The sequence below is a fragment of the Panicum virgatum genome, chromosome 1K, assembly GCF_016808335.1.
Source record: "Panicum virgatum strain AP13 chromosome 1K, P.virgatum_v5, whole genome shotgun sequence".
In the NCBI taxonomy this organism is placed as follows: domain Eukaryota; kingdom Viridiplantae; phylum Streptophyta; class Magnoliopsida; order Poales; family Poaceae; genus Panicum; species Panicum virgatum.
In genome coordinates this window covers 16,629,116-16,648,372 of record NC_053136.1, presented here as the reverse complement: position 1 = coordinate 16,648,372, position 19,257 = coordinate 16,629,116, and the positions used below count along the sequence as shown (strand labels likewise).

General features: G+C 47.6%; 3 protein-coding genes and 1 long non-coding RNA gene across 12 annotated transcripts; 1 reads left to right on the top strand and 3 right to left on the bottom strand.

The window, feature by feature from the left end:
* Positions 1–4,083: 4,083 nt before the first annotated feature.
* On the bottom strand, positions 4,084–7,485 carry LOC120697528. Of its 9 annotated transcripts, none has more exons than XR_005684538.1 (8): positions 6,756–7,408; positions 6,340–6,421; positions 6,200–6,259; positions 5,639–5,725; positions 5,456–5,499; positions 5,177–5,298; positions 4,816–4,877; positions 4,084–4,312 (listed from the first exon to the last, which is right to left on the bottom strand). XR_005684538.1 is itself a non-coding variant. In XM_039980793.1 (6 exons), exons 1-5 carry the CDS (start codon positions 7,462–7,464, stop codon positions 5,247–5,249), a joined length of 684 nt encoding a protein of 227 aa, XP_039836727.1. In that variant the 5' UTR covers positions 7,465–7,485; the 3' UTR covers positions 4,084–4,877; positions 5,217–5,246. The 9 variants fall into 9 exon arrangements, 1 of the variants encoding a protein (XP_039836727.1); XR_005684532.1 differs by lacking the exon at positions 4,084–4,312 and having other exon boundaries at positions 5,217–5,298; positions 6,756–6,809; positions 7,029–7,479; XR_005684531.1 differs by having other exon boundaries at positions 4,084–4,877; positions 5,177–5,499; positions 6,756–6,809; positions 7,029–7,479.
* Positions 7,486–7,887: 402 nt separating this feature from the next.
* LOC120697583 lies at positions 7,888–8,814 on the top strand. Its single transcript, XR_005684555.1, has 4 exons — positions 7,888–7,928; positions 8,029–8,094; positions 8,181–8,396; positions 8,502–8,814. It is a non-coding gene; the product is annotated as an uncharacterized LOC120697583 (long non-coding RNA).
* A 3,081-nt stretch (positions 8,815–11,895) lies between these two features.
* On the bottom strand, positions 11,896–15,106 carry LOC120653336 (angiomotin-like). The gene is made up of 3 exons (XM_039931097.1): positions 13,755–15,106; positions 13,145–13,383; positions 11,896–11,989 (listed from the first exon to the last, which is right to left on the bottom strand). Exons 1-3 carry the CDS (start codon positions 15,033–15,035, stop codon positions 11,896–11,898), a joined length of 1,614 nt encoding a protein of 537 aa, XP_039787031.1. The 5' UTR covers positions 15,036–15,106.
* Positions 15,107–17,583: 2,477 nt separating this feature from the next.
* Positions 17,584–18,831, bottom strand: LOC120653326. Its single transcript, XM_039931090.1, has one exon. It carries the CDS (start codon positions 18,829–18,831, stop codon positions 17,584–17,586), a length of 1,248 nt encoding a protein of 415 aa, XP_039787024.1.
* Positions 18,832–19,257: the final 426 nt, after the last annotated feature.

Here is a 19,257-nt window from a genome sequence, read left to right as displayed (position 1 = left end):
CCTCCAAATCCCCCGAAGCCGTTCTTGGCTTTAAGTCTCCTTTGGAACCCACACCGTTTGAGGCCCCTTCATATTGGTGATGATGTCCTTGGGCACCCAAATGGAGTGGTTCCAACTAATTTCCTTCTTCCCAACCTTGTGAGCAACCACCTTACCATTTGTCTTCTTTTTTATTACATAGGAGATGCTATTGCTTTTGTTCCTCCGGTTGGGCTTGGTGTAGATGAGAGAACTCTTGATTGTGAGCTTCTTTTTGTTCTTCTCATCCGGAAGCTTCTTTCTTGGTTGAGGACACTTGTTGGACCTGTGGCCTTCTTTGTGGCACTTTGAGCAAGTCATGGTGGACCCCTTCTCAAGCTTCTTCACCATGTCTTCACGGTTATCTTGAGAATGTTGGACATTGCTCTCTATGCCTTTGCCCTTCAATCTATACAAGTCCTTCATGAGCCTTTCCACTTCTTGCTTGAGATCATCATTTTCCTTGGCAATGAGATCATCACATGATTCTACAACAACATTCTCATAGCATTTCTCATTGCAAGGGTTAGAGCAAGAATCATCAATTAAATCAATGCAAGAAGTTGAAGCATCTACCCTAGAGATAGGAATTGCACAAGGGATAGTTTGCTTTATTTCCAAAGAGTCATTAGTATCATTAATGCTCTCAAATTTTAATTTGAGCTCTTCATGCTTCTTGCTAAGCAATTTGAATTTGCACATCAAATCTTCAAAATTTGTAGCAAGAGAAGCATTTAGATCTTTGAGAGTATTAAGGTTTTTAATTTCTTTTGATTGCATCTTAATGACCTTTTGGTGCTCATGAATAAGGTCAAGAAGTTCATCAATTGAAGGAGAGTCGGAGTCATCATCACTTACATCTCTATCCATACCTTTGGCCATAAATCAAGTATTGGATGATGATCCCATGCGAGTGGTGAATTTCTTATTTGATTCATCACTTGAACTTGATTCTTCACCACCGCTAAACCATTCACCAAATATGGCAAATGATTCATGCTTAGGCTTCTTCTCCTTCTTTTGCTTGTTCTTCTTGAATTTCTTCTCAACCTTCATAAGTTGACGGTGAGGCCCATCTTTGAGGAATACCATATACCCCATTGAGTTGATTTCCTTCAAGCATTTGTTCATCATCTTTATTTACTTGTAGAGGTTGGGGTGCATTGACTCTTTATCATCACTTGAGGAGCTTCTTGCATCCTTTTCTTCCTCATCACTTGAGCTACCTTTGATGGTCATCTTCTTCAACTTCTTGAGTTGTTTGCATGCAAGAGCGCTATGCGTTGGTGAAGAAAAAGGCGCTTTTGCCTTGATGTCATTGCGTAGCTCATTGGCGATCACCTTGTTGAGGACTTGATTTGGTGTCATTGTGGTGAGATCTTTTTCATATAGAATTATTGTCACCAAATCATAGTCCGGCCTTCAGAGTGAGTGAAGGATCTTGCGAATGAGTTCCAAATCTTCAATTTGCTTCACACCTAAGGAATTAACCTCATTCACAAGAGTATTCAATCGTGAGTACATAGATTCGGCATTCTCATCATCAAGTTGCTTAAAACTATTAAGCTTATCAATGAGAACATGATATCTTTCGTTGGCAACATCCTCCGTGCCCTCATGCTTCTCGATGATAGTTTGCCATAGCTTTTTAGCATTTTCACAAGAATAAACACGATTGAACACATTATCACTAAGAGAAGACAAAATTATGCATTTTGCGGTGACATCATATTGCTTCTCTTGTTGACCATTATTTTTATGCCATCACTCACAACTCTCCAAATGTTTAGTCCCGTCGTTTGGAGATGGGCTTGCATTAACACCTTCCTTCGTTGGAAGCCCGTGCCGTCGAATCGTGGAGCGGGTCTAAAAGAATCCATCCTTTCCCCCTAAGAGCTAACTCACTAGGCGGTGAAGCCTACCGATCTAATGAGCCGGTAAACACAAATTTGCCAATGGAATTGGCGTTCTTTGTGAGAGAAGTGAGTCCCGGCTCTTATACCAATTGAAAGCAATCGGGTGCTCTAGCCTAAGAGGGGGAGGGGGTGAATTAGGCATTATTAAGACCATAACCTATGGCTCCAACTAGTTTGCACAAAACTTAAACTAAAACAAGCTAACTAGATGTGCAACTACAGTTCACCTTAGTGTATAACCCTCATCCCAAAAGAGTTTTGCAACTTATAACCAATCCTAGCAAGATACTACACTAAGAAGGTAAAGGCACACAAGTTGCAATATGAAATGCGGAAGCTTAAAGAGAGGGATGGGAGGAAGCGAACTCTCGACACGAGGATTTATCCCGTGGTTCGGATTGCCACAAAGGCGCCCCTACGTCCACGTTGTTGAAGCACTCACGAAGAGTATCGCCTCCCGGCAATCAAGTCTCTTTCGTGAACACAATCACGGTCATCTTGATCCCGATCTTCGCTAAGGGAGATTACCCACGAAGGAGGGGTCTCCGTCCCCCGCACAATGTCGTCGACGCCGCTCCACACCAAGCAGGAGGGTCGTTGACTTGCCGGCGAGCCACCAATTGCTCCAAGGGGCCGGCGCACTGTAATACAAGTGTGGTTCACTCTAGAACCAGCCACAAGGATCTCAACCTTGCTTGTCCACTCACTCAAGAGCTAATCTAGCACTCACACTTTACAAAGCTAGTGCTAAAATCTAAGGATATGATCAATGAGCTCTTGTATGGCTTGGAGGTGTTCTTGGGTTTGTATGAGATGTCTTGGGACTCCAGCAAACTTCAAATGGCCGAGGTGAGGCGTATATATAGGCCACCAAGTCTTGTAGCCGTTGCTCCAACGGTCAGCAGATAACAGCATACCATCGGATGAACCGATGCCTCTGTATAGGGCGGCGTCGGTTCATCCGGTCACTCTCAGACCTGAAGTAGCCGTTGAGCTTCTGACGCACTGTCTGCGACACCACCGGTTTAACCGATGACTGTGTGTCGGTTAAACCGGTCACTCACAGCACTCAACTAGCCGTTGGCCTCTTTCTCTCCTGTTTACATCATTACACCGGTGCTATGCTTCGATGGACCACCGGTTCAACCGATGCTGAAGACTTAGCTCCTGCGTGCTTGATATCGTCTCTTGAACATAGTACATCCAATGCACCGATGCCTAGCTTGACGCCGTCGGTTCAACCGGTGACTTGGCTATCTTGACTTAGTCTTCGCTTGATCTCCATTTGGTACTCAGATTTGCACCGATGCCAGGGCGTCGGAACTTCCGACAACCATCGGATGCACAAATGCTACATGCATTGGTTCTTCCGGTGCTCCTGTTTTCTGCAGAACTCATCCAATTCAGCGTTTGTTTGAGTTCTTTCTTCGTGTATTGCTTTGTATGGCCTTTTTACTTCATCACTGGGATCTAGAAATGTTCACTTAACAAAACCATTAGTCCCATTGATTGCGTTGTCATACGATCACCAAAATCACTCAAAATGGCATAAATGATGTCATGTTTGTTACAAGAGCAAATTCCAATTTCGCTAGATCAAAACATCAAATGGTATTGGCCATTACAAACATCATGGAAAAGAGGCCTAAATTAAAGGAAGGAAGATTATTACCTTCACGGACACGACTTTGTCTTTAAATATTCGAACTCCGATCCATTTCCTTTAGAAAAAGGAATATTCCAACTGCACTCCTTTAGAAAAGTAATTATTCGAACCCAATCGCACCACCCTTTATTTGTTGAGGCAGAGAGTTTTGCAATGAAAAAACTCCTTCTCTATTGTTATATCAAGTTTGGTTTTATTTATTATTTTATTTTGTTCCCAGGTCTCATTCCAACACCTGCTGCCCCTGCATCTATTTACAGTGGTTAAAGGGAAGCAAGCCACACTGTAAATAGATGTTGGTGTAAGGAAATCAGACCTGGGAACAAAATAAAATGAATACCGAACTTTTTTTTTGCGAGTGAAATGAATACCAAACTTGGAATAAGGATTGACGAGTTTTCTTGGTAGCCAAAAACTCTCGTCGTTGACTAAAGATGGAGTTGGATTTTTCTTTTTCTTTTTTTTGGGAGTGGAGATGGAATCTTTAAAGATGACTAGTAATGTGCCCGTGCTAATGGCACGGGTAAATTTCAAACTTACACCAAACAACATATGATCCATACACCAAATTGAAAAATATATGTTTCACACAAAAAACAGAGCTATTATGTTGATTACACAAACACATCCACTGAGTAAAATTTCCTTCCTCCATTTGAATGTCCACATCAAGATGGTCACCGGGTGCGACAGCATCGAGCAATTTTTGCCTCTGCAAACATTGGGAACAAATAAGAGTTATATACGAATATGCCTTCAAAATATCAAAGCAGAGGCCGCCTAAGATGCACAAAATTTTTTGCATTCCCTGAAATCATGTAGCTAGGTTATTCTCTTGTCTTTGAAACATTGAAAAATGCAAGAAGATAGTATGTTTAAAGTTCCACACGATAAATGACATCTAGTTTCCGAAAGTTCCAATTTTTGAAACAGTGGCACCATGGTTCAAATGGTAAATTATGCTACCTTGAATTGTTTAGTATCTCTGTATAATTTTTAAGTCTATCGGAGTATAAAACAGCAAGCCTTCGGTGAAGTGGTGTCATTGGTAAAAAAAAATCAATCAAGCAATCAGCAGCAAGTGTTAGATTCATTTTTGAAGCAATTCAGAGCTATGAACTATTGCAAAGCTTAACCGAGATGTATAATACCAAGTTACACAGAGTACTTGAACAAAAAAAATGAACCAAAAGAAAGGAAAAGGGAAGAGCTCACCGACGTAGCAACAAGCTTTTTGAGGTATCACTGGCAGACTGTGGAAGTTAATTTTGTTACTACTGCGAGCAAAATGAAAACAGAATCAGTAAAATAAAATAGGCTTTGATTATTTATCGTGAGATTATCATGTTAACCCACTCGAATGCTTAAAATGGCAGATCAGTCTATGAACAGAGTATGCAATATAATTGTGGAATCAGTACTCGCTAAATCTTGAACTATTAATAGACCAAGAAACATAAAGATTGTTCTATATGTCTGAATATGAGATGCTTCTTCAGTCGCTAATCTGAAATTGTTCTCTTCACTGATAGATAGTCCTTAATCAAGGTGATTGAATTTCTGTGTCCGTACTCACCTAGCTGAAAATGTTGTAACATGAATATCTAGGAACATACCCAAGCCGCATGGATTTATCAATGCAATCCCTACAAAATCAATGCAGAGATTCCACCACCATTCTTATCTTCAGAATAATATCTGCAAAATGACCATACGAGGAGCAGATGGTCAGATACATAGATTTTGTGCATAGATGCTACTTCTAGTGTCACACGCTTATTAATGCAAAAGGCAAACAAAATGAACCATGAAGACGTTGTGATCAATGAAACACAATTTTATTGTAAATTCTTACAGATACATGCTGCGTCCGGATCTGTTAATTCTTACAGATACATTCTGCAACCAAACAAAATCACACACAACAAACAAGTTTGAGAATTCATCACGGTCGATACATTAAGACCAATAGTAAGTGTGCACATGCTAACGCTACGGCCAACTTCTATGAACAGATATGCAAGCTGCCAGTCAGTACCTTAACTATGTGCAACTTGTTGAACACATCCTGAAGAATCTTGTAGTTCTGGATCATGTGATATTCGGTCTTTGCATCAAAGTTAACCTGCCAACACGCACAAAATACAGTGGTTACAATCAATTGAACAACCGAAGACCGTGCGTTCGGACCCAAATATATCCATACAAAGAGTGCAAATTTTATTGTGAAAATCAGTCCATCCTGCATGAGAAGATGTTCCAGACAGGGGAGATTTGACAGATTGCTGCATGGTATTTCTAGTGATTTTCTAAAATGAGGTGATGGCATACTGGCATAGGCTATATCTTCTTTGCTACAATATCAACAAACACAGAATGAATTGATCTTCCATAAACAAGTTATCAAATATCCCATATTCATACATTGGAAAAGAAATGGCATTACATAATGAAAAAAATATGCATACACCCTGTCACCATATGAAACATCAAGTTACTACATGTACTGATAAAAGCTACAGCATGTGAAGAGTCAATGCCAGATAACAAATCTGGGGCTAAAATAAACCAAGATAAGCAATGCGTCCGTGTTACGCACCTGTCACCAATGAGCTCAAAATTAGAGTTCTCCACAACAGTTCCCAGGTCGGAGAATGACCTGCAGAAGATCAGTGAACCTTTGAGTCTCTTAAAACAATACACAGCAGTTTATTGAGCTTCTCAGCTAGTGAAACAGACCTTCCAAGGGCCATCAAGTTGCCATGGGTCAATGTTACCCCAAATTTCACCGTATTGAAGAAAACAATCATTGACTGGATCACTGGAATGATAGACATGAAAAATGTCAAATAAGCCATAAGAGTTTGAATGTGGGAAAATATAAGGTAATTATAACAGGGTAGGTATAAATATATGGATATATCCGGAGGACTGCTATGCTTGTTGTTATATGCTGCCTTGAAAGTTTAACACCATAGTGATAATTGAGTGGTCCCAATCACTTCTGGAACAATACCAATTTCAGCTAGAACTAATCAGAAACAATATCATTGTCCCAACTGAGACCAATTAGTTAGTTGGCTGACTTATTAATAATATTGTTGTCCCTAACTGGGACCAAAAGGCGGCGAGGGCAGGCGAACTCAGTCACTCACCAAGGAGGTGCACGTCAGGCCTGCAGCCAAGCAAATTGCGAAACCGTAGAGCCTCTGCGCACAAGAGGTCAGCGAGTCATGGTTAGACAGCCGCACCACATTGCTCGAGCGATTTTACCGCGACTCCTCGCCGGTCCCCGCGGAGACAAGCAACGCCCTAGCAAGATCCGCGGCCTGATCCGCGCGGAGACACGGCTTGCCGGCCCCCAGATCCAAGAGGCGAGAGATAGAGAGAGGGGGATAACATGAGGGGATCCACGCGTGCGTGCTTGCCGTGGTGTTGACGGTGGTCGTCTCGGCGCGGCCGGCGGCGGCGTGTGCAGCCCGCAGCCCGCGCGTGTGCCGGCAGCTGCAGCCGAGCCCGCAGGCTGCGCTCCTCCCGGCGGCGGCGTCCGAGCCTGCAGGCCGCTGGAGGGGAGGCGCGCGAGCACCCCGGCCGCCGGCTTCGAGCCTGCAGGCCGCTGGAGGGGAGCGCGGCACTCCGGCCACCAGCGCAGGGCGGGTTCGGCGGGAGGCTGCTTGGCGGGAGGCGCAAGGGCGGGTCTCGGCTGGAGGGAAGGCAAACGGTGGAGGTCCCTCGGCCGAGCGCGCGTGCGGTAGGTGGGCGAGCGGGCCGCCGCCGGTGCTCCCACGGGCGCACATACGGGCGATCCACCAGCGCAGAGAAAGGGAAGAGAGGGGAGGAAAAAAAGAAGAAGAAAAAAGGCATGGGTGAGACACACCAGCGCCGGGTGGGAGTCGAACTCCGGGCGTTGTGTGACTTCGTCCGGCGGTGGAGGCTTCAACGCGTTGAAGCCTAGATGGGCTGGCCGTCGCCCGTCGGATCATAATGAGGACTGGTAGGGACTACTGTGAGCCGTAGATCTTTATAAAGATGAATTGCTGGGTACAAAATTTTTGGTACACAACCTCCTGACTCTCTCAGCGGGGGGCACATTCCTGGGTGGCGCTAGAATAATTTAATCGATCCTTTATAGGATGGATGTCTCGTGCTATTAATCTTACTTTCATTTTACCCTAAAAAACTTAGTTTCATTTATAGGCCCCTTTCCAGATGCCCACAGCTAATAATATGCTATCTGATTTCCCTCACAACGAGCGAGCCGCTCGCGCATAGCTAGCAGCGTTCAAGCCAGATGGCGACGATGATCGATGGACCTCCGCCTGCCGCCGGTAACGACGACACGATATTATTTCTTCTTCAATTGCTTATTATTTTGCTTGTTTCGTTAATCGATTCGTCCTTGTTCCCCCGCGCGCGCTGCGTATATAGAATACGTGGGATCGCACAACGTGCTGTCCGTCGGAACGGCGCGAGAGTTGGATGAGAGAAGGGCTGGTACGTACGTGCCGCCCATTGATTTTGTGCATATGGATAGTATTTCTCAAGTTTATTGATATATCTTTTTTCATCTCTTCTTGAAGAACAAGACTCTAGCTAGTAGAATCGTAGTAGTAATAACTAACTCCATCGTCTCTCCGCTGTTGGAATGAATTTTAAGTTTGTGTACGGGTTCACCTCCAAGGATTACCCGCAACCGTCTAGAATCATGAGCAACACGTTCAGAAAGCTCTCCGTGGACACTAGGTTCAAAGAAGCCGGCCGCCGCGTTCTTCGAGATGGACGCCGACAACTTCCAGGTCGGTACATGTGTACACATACCTATATATACCTATATATACGCGCGCGCATACGTATACACCGACAACTTCCAGTAATACTAATGAACACATGCATGCATGCAGGATCTGGCGCAGAAATACAAGCTGGACGTGTACCCTGCGTTCCTGGTGCTGGACCCCAAGGACACCGACAAGGAGGTGGGCGCCAGGGTCACCGGCGTGAATTTTTTTATTTTTAACCTATTTTTCAATTTTATTTTAAAAATAACCCACCCGGATATATATTTGCAAATCTAACCCTTTTGATCGCGCCGATCTGCGTGGCGTGACAAAAACACGCTGTCGCGCCACATGCATTGGCGTGACAAGATGTGCCACGTTGGCACACTTCGGAGCACTCGGAAGGGGTCTGTCAGCTCATATTCCACGTGCCAACCTTGTCACGCCATTCCCACCGGTGTGACAGTATAGCCTTGTCACGCCACCCCCGCTGGCGTGACAAGGTCTGACTTTAGAAAAATTATATCTTTTTCATATGAACTCGGATGGAGATGATTTTTATACAAAAATTGTAGCTCTCAACGAGATCTACAACTTTATAGTTTTGAATTTTTTTCATTTGAAGTCATTAAGATGGTTAAATAATTGATTTAAACTTTTGACAGCATATTAAGCACTTTACCTCTATCGGATCATCTCTAACTTGGCATGTTTATCATGGTTCTACAAATTAAGTTCTATATAATGTTTGATATATGAAATAATATGTACTAAATAATAATAGTTCGATAAGAGATACAATGAGAAATCAAACTATATCATCCTTGTGTATGAAATATAATGCAACACCCTAGATATTAATTATAGCTATAAACTAGATCAAGTATTTTTTTGAAAGATTAAGATCTTAAAATATGATAACAGTTTGAAAAAGATACAAATGTGTAAGTTTTATACTAGTAATTAAGTGGTTTAGATGAAATGAGTACTTTGTTGTTCTCCATCTTATGGCCTTCTTTTCACTGTATCTCCTTTGGTCAGCGCAACGCTTATCGATTGCACTGCTTGGTTTGGCTAGCCAAGATCATCGCTCAAGGTGTCTCCATGGTCCCACCACTCTAGATATATATTATATTAATAAGCAAGTGTTGTTATAGAAAAAAAGAGAGCCACCACATTCGTCGAGAGAGTCTAGAAATTTATATATTAATCTAAAAAGGAGAAAGATTTACACCATTGGATTTTATGAAGAACTAATGATCTAAACTGACTCAAGAGGCCATATCATATACAATTGAAAAATATCTAATTTCATAATTAAAGAATTAAAAAATTAGAATATAATTATAGAGTCCATGCCGAATACAAAAATTCGTCAGACTTTCCCACCCAATCAAGACTACGCCGTATGGCACGTCTAATGGGGATCAAAACAGGTTGATCCTGATAGATGGAAGTAAAATGATGGGGCATAATGATGTGGTCAAAACAACATAATATATGGATGCAAAAGAATGACACAATTATTGATTGTTTTATATGCTTATCTGTATATGGGCTTCCAACAATGTCATGGACCGTAAGAAATTCGGCACAACGGTAGTAGAGAAGTCTCCATACAGGTGGTTGTGGCAAATCGGCTGTACATATGCACATGTAACTTCGGAGTTGATTTGTACAAAATAGATATAATGTATATGCACATAATTTGATAGGCAATGTGAAAATATGTATAATAAGACTTAGTGATGTATAGTGGTTGAAGAACAAACTCTAGGGGAACAAACAAAATACCTTCTACAACAAAGTATTTATAATAAAAAAACAAAATGTAGCAAAACTAATCACGCTATTAGCATGGACCAACTCACAAGTTAAAGCTATAATTAATAATACCTAGAGTGTTGCTTTATATTCCGTACTCAATGATGATATAGTTTGATTTCTCATTGTATTTCTTATCGAACTATTATTATTTAGTCCATATTATTTCATATATCAAACATTATATAGAACTTAATTTGTAGAACCATGATAAACATGTCAAGTTAGAGATGATCCGATAGAGGTAAAGTGCTTAATATGTTGTCAAAAGTTTAAATCAATTATTTAACCGTCTTAATGACTTCAAATAAAAAAACTCAAAAATACAAAGTTGTAGATCTCGTTGAGAGCTACAATTTTTGTATAAAAATCATCTCCATCTGAGTTCGTATGAAAAAGATATAATTTTTCTAAAGTCAGACCTTGTCACGCCAGCGGGGGTGGCGTGACAAGGCTGTACTGTCACGCCGGTGGGAGTGGCGTGACAAGGCTGTACTAATCGTTCCATTAACCGAGGCGGTTTTTTTACCTGCCTCGATTAATCAAATAAAAAATAAAAAAACTGGTCACCCAGGTTGTTGGGTATTAATATCAGGGATACCCAAGGACAAGGGATTAGCGGTTAGGCAACCTAGTTAAGCTGAAGAGATTGTGCTAAACCGACTGGTCGGACCTCCACGGAAAGACTCCGCCTCGCCCGACCAATGAAGACGGGCTCCGCAAGCCTGACCAATACCGGACGAGTCCGCCTCGCCCGACCATTGACCCAGTGGTGGGAATGCGCCTGACCAACGGGAGGACCCCACTATGGCCCACGCCGCACGGGGACTGACAGCGCGGCGTGGGCAGATAGGTGACAAGACAGGCCCTGACACAACAAACAATGGAACGCACCCCCGGTCATAGCCTACAACTGCGTAGGTCATGGGGTAGGGCGTGCCACGCCTCAACGGAGGCATCCTCACGTTCTCCGCTCCGCAGACCGTGTGACGAGACAGACCTAGCCGCGGACGAGGAGGGCGGCGACGACGGGCCCGGTGGAGCCCACGGTGACAAAGGAGCGTCGACGGTGAAGTGGGAAACACATTCAGCGTTGCAGAGTAGGGTTCACCTCGGCGCAAGACACAAGACTCTCTCTCTCTCTACTATACTCTGTCACCTCTCTTGTCATATAAAAGGGAGAGGACGGGCAATCCATGAGAACCACTAGCCGGTGTAAAAAACACCAATAGTTGGCGCGCTAGGTAGGGGACTTCGCGTGTTTTGTTCATTTCTCCACCAGTTAGCGGATGGCACATCAACCTGGAGTGGATTTGTGCCCCTGTCCGGCCCCGTCTGCACCGACCCCACCGACTCCCTGCGGGGATTGCAGTTGGATGCACCGGGGGCTGATCACTACTACATAAAAGCATTAACCGTGACCTTTTAAAAAAGTCCTCAGAGGCAAGCAGGAAATATAACCGTCTCAGTTAATGTTTAGCATTAACCAAGGTCGTTAATTTATATTAACCGCGACAATTACAAACAACCGCCTCGCAAAAATAATTAAACGAGGCGGGCATTATAATACAACCACCTCAGTAAATCAGGCCCAGATTCCCAGCCCACATCAGCAATTAACACCTCCAACATATAAAAGCAACATCAAACCCTAAATCACTCAATCATATCCCTCCCTCACCCCCGCAGCCACCTAGCCTTTCTCTCCCCCATCTCTCTCTTCCTTCCTTCCTCCCTCTCCTCCCTTCCTATCAGGGCTCCCACTGTAACACCTCTGGTGTTTAGCACTGTTTAAACAAGTCATTAACATCAAATGACACAGTTAACCCTAGTTGGGTAATTACTTAAAAGCCGAGTTCCGTTTAAATACACCAAAAAGTCAACTATCGCATCTTTGATCAAATGAACTTTCGCCCAACACGAAAGTTGGAGAGTTTGACAATATAAACAACTTTCGTGTTCAAAGTTTTTCAAGTTACAACATGAAATTTTGAGTTAACCCCGAAAAACAAGCGGGGTCAGTAAATTTGAATTCAATTTGTAAACTTTCAAATCATCGCTCAAATGAAGTTTTGTCTGAAAGGAAAGTTGTAGGAAATTTAATTTTGAACAACTTTCGTGTTCAAAATTTTTCGTGTTTCAATTGCAAATCTTGAGTTTTGACTGAGTCAAACCATTGACTTTTTCTTTTCTCTCTCCACTCCTCTTTCTCTCTCCTTTCTCTCTCTCCCTCGCTGACCCACCCCTGCTCGAGCGCGCAGGCACTCGAGCACTGGGCTCGCTGCGCCACTGCCGCGGCCTCGCTGCCTCGCTGCCGCCGCGCTGCCTCGCCGCGCCGCTGACCCCTCCCCACCACACTTGAGCGCGCACGCCGTCCTCGCTGCGCCCCTGCTCGGCTTCATGGCGCTCCGCGACGCCGCCGTCGCGCCAACCGCGCACTTCATGGCGCACGCCCGCGGCCGGCCTTCAATGCCATGCCAGCCGCTGCGGCGCCCCAACCTCCCCTCTGCGCCATTGAGCTGGCCATCAAGGCCGCCTGGCGAGCACGCCACCGCCAGGCCGCGCGCACGCCGCCGCTTCCCTTCTTCTACGCCCCCCCCTTCCTGCCGAGCTCTCCCTCCCCCTTGCTTCGCCCAAGGGCGTTCCACCCTCACACTCAGCTCCCCTTCCCTTCCCAAGCCGAGCCGAGCCGCCCCAGTGCCAGAACACGCCGCCGCCCACGCCATTGCCGCCGCCGCTCGAGCTCACCGTGGAGCCCCTACCCCCGGAGCCCCTCGGTCCAAATTGAACCCCGGAACGGGACCTCCTCGCCGCGGTGAAGCTCCACGGCCAAGCCTCGTCCATCCCCATCGCCACCGGGCGCCGCCGTCGCGGGCAGAGCCGCCGCCGGCCGCCGGCCGCCGCGAAACTCCCTGCTCCGCCCCTCCCCGACTCCAATCAACCCCCGAGCTAGTTTCCAATCAACTTTCCTTGGGTAGAAAAGGAGCACGCTCGGGACCGCGAACCAAACGAAATCGCCCAGAATTCCTTTGAATCGAACTAATCTAGTGCTGCCTTTGCTTGCCTTCCCTCCTTGACATTGAACTTGAATCAAGGGACCTTGAACTTGAATCAACTTCTGAACACCTTTCTTTCCAACTCTCCTTGCAACTGAAACTCTCTTCCGAACTGAATTTTTAGTCTGAAAATAAATTATGTGTTAACTGATCAGTACTAACATTATCAAATTAATCAATCTAACCAATCACTTAATCAATCAAACCAAGCAGTTCAACCAATCACTTAATCAATCATATCAACCAGTTCGGTTCAAGGGGTGTTTGGATCCATCGATGCTAATTAGACTAAACATGAGCAAAACATCCGATGTGAAAAGAGACTAAAAATTAGTCCAATCAATTAGGACTAATAACTCAAATCAACCAGTTGGTTTTCTAGTATGAGAATATGGGTTAATCGATCACCAAAATCATGAAATTAATCGACCAATTGGTTTTCCGAATCAATCAACCAAACCAATCCACTGGAACTAATTATTCAATTAGGACTGACCTTCTTAGCTCCGGTAGGTTTCTTTGTTGCTTTCGGCGTCCAGGAGCTGGGTGGGTTAAGGGTGGCGCCGACATGCAATGCGACGGACATGGCGGCAGCGGCTCCCAAGTCGAAGTCAGAGGTCCTGCGGGGCATCGTGGGCGCCGCTGCTGGCGCCCCTCCGTCGGAGAGGTTGGAGACGGAGCAGCCGGCGTTGGGGCCTCGGCGAGCAATGCCAGCCGTGTCGTCGAGGACTGCACCCTGGTCACAGACAGCCTGGACAAGGCGGAGCAGGAGCGAGCCGTCGGCGGCCACGGCGAGGCGAAGAAGGGACGCGACGTCTGCGGCCGTGGCGAGGCCGAGCGGAGGCTCGGGGTCGGGTGCCGCGGCGAGGCCGAGCGGGGGCACGGTGCCGGTGGCCGCGTCGGAGCGGAACGGGGGCACGGCGAGGCGGAGCAGGGGCGCGGCGCCAGCGGGCCCGGCAAGGCGGACCAGGGGCGCGACGTCGGTGGCCATGGCGAGGGGGAGCAGGGGCGCGACGTCGGCGGCCGCTGCGAGGCCGAGTGGAGGTTCAGGGTCGGGTGCCGCGGCGAGGCCGAGCGGGGCCACGGCGCCGGCGGCCGCGTCCGAGCGGAGCTGGAGTACGGCGACGGTGGCCGCGTCGATGCGGAATGGGGCCACGGCGCCAGCGGGCGCGGCGAGGCGGAGCAGGGGCGCGCCGTCGGCGGCCGTGACGAGGCAGAGCAGGGGCGCGCCGTCGGCGGCCGCGACGAGGCGGACCACGGGCGCAGCGTCGGCGGCCGCGACGAGGCGGACCACGGGCGCAGCGTCGGCGGCCGCGTCGGGGCGTAGCGGGGGCACGGCGCTGGTGGCCGCGTCGGGGCTGAGCGGGAGCACGGCGCCGGCGGCCGCGTCGACGCGGAGAAGAAGGACCGCGCCGGTAGGCACAGCGAGGTGGACGGGGACCACCGCATCGGTGGCCGCGTCCAGTCGTAGATGGAGAGCCGCGGCGGAGTCGAGGCGGAACCCGTCGGGGAGGGGGCCGTTGGTGTCGGGACCCGGACCTCCGCGAGGAACGCCGGAGAGGAGCGGGAGGAGGACGAAGGCGCCCGTAATCGCGTCGACGACGAGTCGCAAGACGGCGGCGCCTATGGCCGCGTCTAGGCGCAGAAGCAACACGGCGCCTACGGCCGCGTCCAGACGGAAGAGTCGAACGACGCCGGTGGCCTTGTCGTGACGCAGGAGGAGCGGGCTGTCTAGCCTTCCGCCGGCAGCGCTGAGGATTTGCCCCTCCGCCGCCATGATCGGAGGCGGTTGCCGTTTGGGGGATTTGGGATTAGACGCTTATTACAGCAGTTTAAACTACGGCGGTGGTTTTTACGCTCCGATGAACGGCGGCCTCATCTTCTCTTTTAATTTCTCTTTATAGTAGATAAAATAAAATATAAAATACAGAAATGCTATACAAAATTGTCAGGACACGACCTTGTGCCAGTACTACACTTGCGTGTTTTATGTGAACTGACGCTATTTTAACTACACGAAAATAAATCCGACTTCCTGAAAGAGTTAGGGAGTCAATAACTATAAGTTATTTCGACTTTTTTGAGAGTGTGTTTATTTCACTTGGTCTTGATGCCCAATTCAACTCAGATCGTGTTTGATTTTTGACCCAAATAGCTATGATTACTTAGCACTGAAATCCGATAGCCTTATCACCATGCTTTCACCTTCCTCTAATTGACATTTCATCGAGCACCCCAGTGGTGTGGCATGCTGAGTCTTGCCATTGATGGCACACATAGCCCAGCTTCTCCACCGTTCATTCCTTCCCCTCTGCTCCTTATAACAGCCGGGCGTAAGGCTCACCTGGACGCTCCGCGTCAACCTAGCTGCTTCTCGTCCTGGATACGCACCACAACACAATCATCCGCTGTTGACGCCACCATTCGTGACCTTTGGCTCGAGCTCCCGGGTCTCCCCAACTGAGCCACCCATAGCTCTCGTTTCCCTTATCCTCGGTAGAGCTCCAAGACGCCATCACCGAGTTGCTCGCCGTCACCACCTCAACCTCTCTCCTCATTGCATGCCTTCATGTGCGGCTAGCTAGGCACGGTGGCGATGGAAGGCTTGTCGGGACAGCTAGGTTGGTCATCTGAGTGGATGGGGTGGCTCGACGATGTGAACTTCAAGAAAGGAGAGGGACGGCGAGAGGACAACAAGAGGGAAAGACGAATGGCAAGGGAGCGTTGAGTGAATGGGTATGTGACATCAATAGGTATGTGATGGCAGTGGTAACGATACCGATTCATCGTGAACGCACTATGTACAACCAGCCAAACACACAATAACTTGACTCCACCAGTGTAGCTAGGACCTCATTCACCCAACCAAATAAAATCTGAGATGAACTAGGCAAGGTAGAGCAGCACAACCAAACAAGCCCATGTTGGCTTGTGGGACCTAGACCTACACTAACTAGGCTCTAATGTTAGCCAGACTAGGATTTTGGGAGGAAACTAAACATACCCATAATCTAATGCCTGATTGACTTTGCTCGCCAAAAAGACACCTGCTTTTTTTTAAATAATGCTCTTATACACCACTTACAATGCATATATATTTTTACTTCATATATATACACGATGCAGATTAGATTGTTTTATAGTCTCAATCCTCTCGAGGTTTACTTGGTTGTCACCAAGCTAATCCCTATTGTATTAACCGCTCACTTGGTAGTTTCTAACTGATAGGTGTTTACGTAACCTAGCCCATAAGTTGTGTGCCACAAAAACCTACCCACAAGTGAGGGTAATTTAATGACACACTAAACTAGAGTCGCTCTTCGTGATCCCTACGGGGTGAGCACAACAACCCTCACAATGCACTTCTCTAGAACACTGCAGAATCCTTGCGTGCCTCGACAAAGGCACAAGCCACCAAGCTGACTAGGAGGTGGCAAACCTCCAAGAGTAACAAGCATCACCGACTTGCAACACGAACACGTAGTATGACTTGACTCAATCTCACAAAGCAATGCACTTGGAATCGCTCTCTCACACAATCAGATGATCACTATATAAAACATATATGAGTTAGAGGACTTCCAAGCACACCTACACACCCAAGGCCTAAGGGGTGCTCATCAACTAGCCCGAGGCCCCAAACAAGTGGAGCCATTATGTACATGCAGGCCCGTCAAGGACGACTGGGTCGGTCATCTGAGCAGATGGTATGGGGTGGCTCGATGGTGATGACTTCGATGGAGGATAGGGAAGGCGAGAGGGAGACGAACGGTGAGAGAGCTGCGAGCAAATGGGTTTGTGATCGCGATAGGTGTTTTAACAAGGCGTACGGTGGTGGTGGTAATGATATCGATTCTAGAAATTGATGAACTTGCACAACCAACCAAACACACCCAAAGTTGGCTCCATTAGTGCAGCCAGGACCTTGTTAACCCAACTAAATAAAATCTCAGATGAACCAGACCATGTAGAGCAGGCCAACCAAACAAGGCCATGTTGGCTTACATGAGCCAGGCCTACACTAACTAAACTCCAATGCCAGCCAGGCTAGGTTTTAGGCAGGAAACCAAACATACCCTATATTGGTTTCCCATAAACCCTAATGTCTCATCAACTTCAAACACCGGAAAGACACCTGCGATTATTTTTTATTATGCTCTTAGACACCACTTACAATGCATACATATTTTTACTTCATGTAGACGATGCAGATTAAATCATTTTATAGTCTCAACCCATGTAAAGAAATCACTTTAAAATGTTTTTGAATTTATTTCTGTGCAGCAGTGCACAGAAAAATCCCCTAGTATATATATCTCGTCTAATTAACCATGTGGGAAGAACCATGACGCTTCCACTTGATGGTTGATGATGTGCGTTTCACCCAGTGAAATAGACTCGATTGTATGGTTGCTCATATCATACACACCACAGTTACGTGGACGGCTAGGCCGCCACAATCGCCAATACCAGTCGTTGTGGTCCACGAAATATATCTTGTTCCCTTGCAAATAGTGGCCTGCTTGACTGCCTGGAGCAGATACGCTGATGGCCCTGGAGGAGTTTGAACTGACGAAGAGCACCTGATCGGCCAAACTTTTCACCTCTAGCCATTGAGACGTCTCAAAATCTGCCTCGAACACTCTGAGCGTCATGTGTCCTGTGGAGTCCTTACAAGTATAGTAATCGTAAGGAATGATCCATCGTACCATCAGCAGCTTGTCAGAAGCTGCAGAGATAACAAGAAAGCACGTGATGATGCCGGCGAGAGTCGCCACCAGAGATCCATCATCCTGCGTGGGCGTGGGTGGCCCCTGGATCAGTCGTTCAACTCGAGCAACCCTCGGCTCACCGGTGTCGCTCTCCTTGGTAATCTCATGCGCGAAGAGCTCGCCGTCCCAAGCGACGGTATAGACCTTCCCCTTGTAGAAGGCCATGTCATGGTACAAAACGCCGTGGCATATCCCTGTCGACCACGACGAAGACAGGCCTGGCCGGCAGCATACAACCACGTCCGAGCTGCTCCGGCGGTAGTTAACGGTCGCGATAACAAGGTCAGCTGAGCACACGATGACCTTGCCAATGACGAAGTCGGACGATCTGGAGCCGGACGATGGCAGCGCCGCACCGTAGGCAGCTGCAGGATCGTCGTCGATGAGATCCACAGGCTCCCTGCAATGGCCACAGAGCCACAAGATGGTTCGTCTCCGGAGCGGGTTCATCAGGAAGTGCCGCCGGCTAGGGCTGCTGCGCCTGCGCCCTGGTCGTTCTTCCTCGAACAACAGCCAGCAGCCGAAGGAGCCGACGCACACCGCGTGCGGCAGCGAGTGCAGCTCGCCGTCGGGCAGGCTTCGGAAGGAGCCGTCGTGGAAGTTGAGCCACGGGAGCGCCCGAGGCAGGTGCGGCGCCGAGTACCGCGTCGCGACGCGGAGCCAGTGGCGGCAGACGGCGGCGAAGCGCAACCTGTCGGCGAGGGAAGGCAGGCGGCGTAGCACGAGGTCCAAGAGCTCCGCCGGGATGTTCGACCAGCCCGCCGGCGGCGAGGTCGTCGCCTTGCTTTGCCAGGCGCCCATGGTGTAATGTACGTATACTCTACGCGCTGCGAGGATCCTCAACACGTACGTGTGCACCTCAAATTTGTTTTCAACAGGTCAGATTGTTACGTAGAATTCGGGGACGATCAGAGTTCTGGCCAAGGGCATATATTGTAATATTGTTACTATCGGATTCGATCTCTTTGCCAGCGCGAGAGTATGGCGTAGCTCTGGAACCGTACTCCGTGAGTCGGCTGGTGGGCTTCTTCACCGTGGGCCTCGGCCTATGCCCGTACTGCCCCACCGTCAGCCTTATGGGCTTCGGCCCATGCCGCTTGCCAAACTGGAAACAGATCCTAATACACTCCGAATGGCCCAACACGTCGGCACTTGGAAAATACGGAATGCCGCCACAATCTTCAACGGGCTGTGGTTTTTGGATAGGGAGCAAGGGAAGAGTTGCGA

Bases quoted from the DNA above. Each gene is read 5' to 3' on its own strand.
- LOC120697528 (XM_039980793.1), bottom strand. From the start codon at position 7,464: ATGCCTTTTTTCTTCTTCTTTTTTTCCTCCCCTCTCTTCCCTTTCTCT. The intron at 6,810-7,028 runs GCAAGCACGCAC...TCTTGTGCGCAG, and splicing joins CGACCACCGTCAACACCACG to AGGCTCTACGGTTTCGCAAT. The intron at 6,260-6,339 runs GTCTGTTTCACT...GATCTTCTGCAG, and splicing joins AACTTGATGGCCCTTGGAAG to GTCATTCTCCGACCTGGGAA.
- LOC120653336 (XM_039931097.1), bottom strand. From the start codon at position 15,035: ATGGCGGCGGAGGGGCAAATCCTCAGCGCTGCCGGCGGAAGGCTAGAC. The intron at 13,384-13,754 runs GTCAGTCCTAAT...ATTTATTTTCAG, and splicing joins AACCTACCGGAGCTAAGAAG to ACTAAAAATTCAGTTCGGAA. The intron at 11,990-13,144 runs GTTGATTGGAGT...TTGTTTAAACAG, and splicing joins GATTGGAAACTAGCTCGGGG to TGCTAAACACCAGAGGTGTT.
- LOC120653326 (XM_039931090.1), bottom strand. From the start codon at position 18,831: ATGGGCGCCTGGCAAAGCAAGGCGACGACCTCGCCGCCGGCGGGCTGG.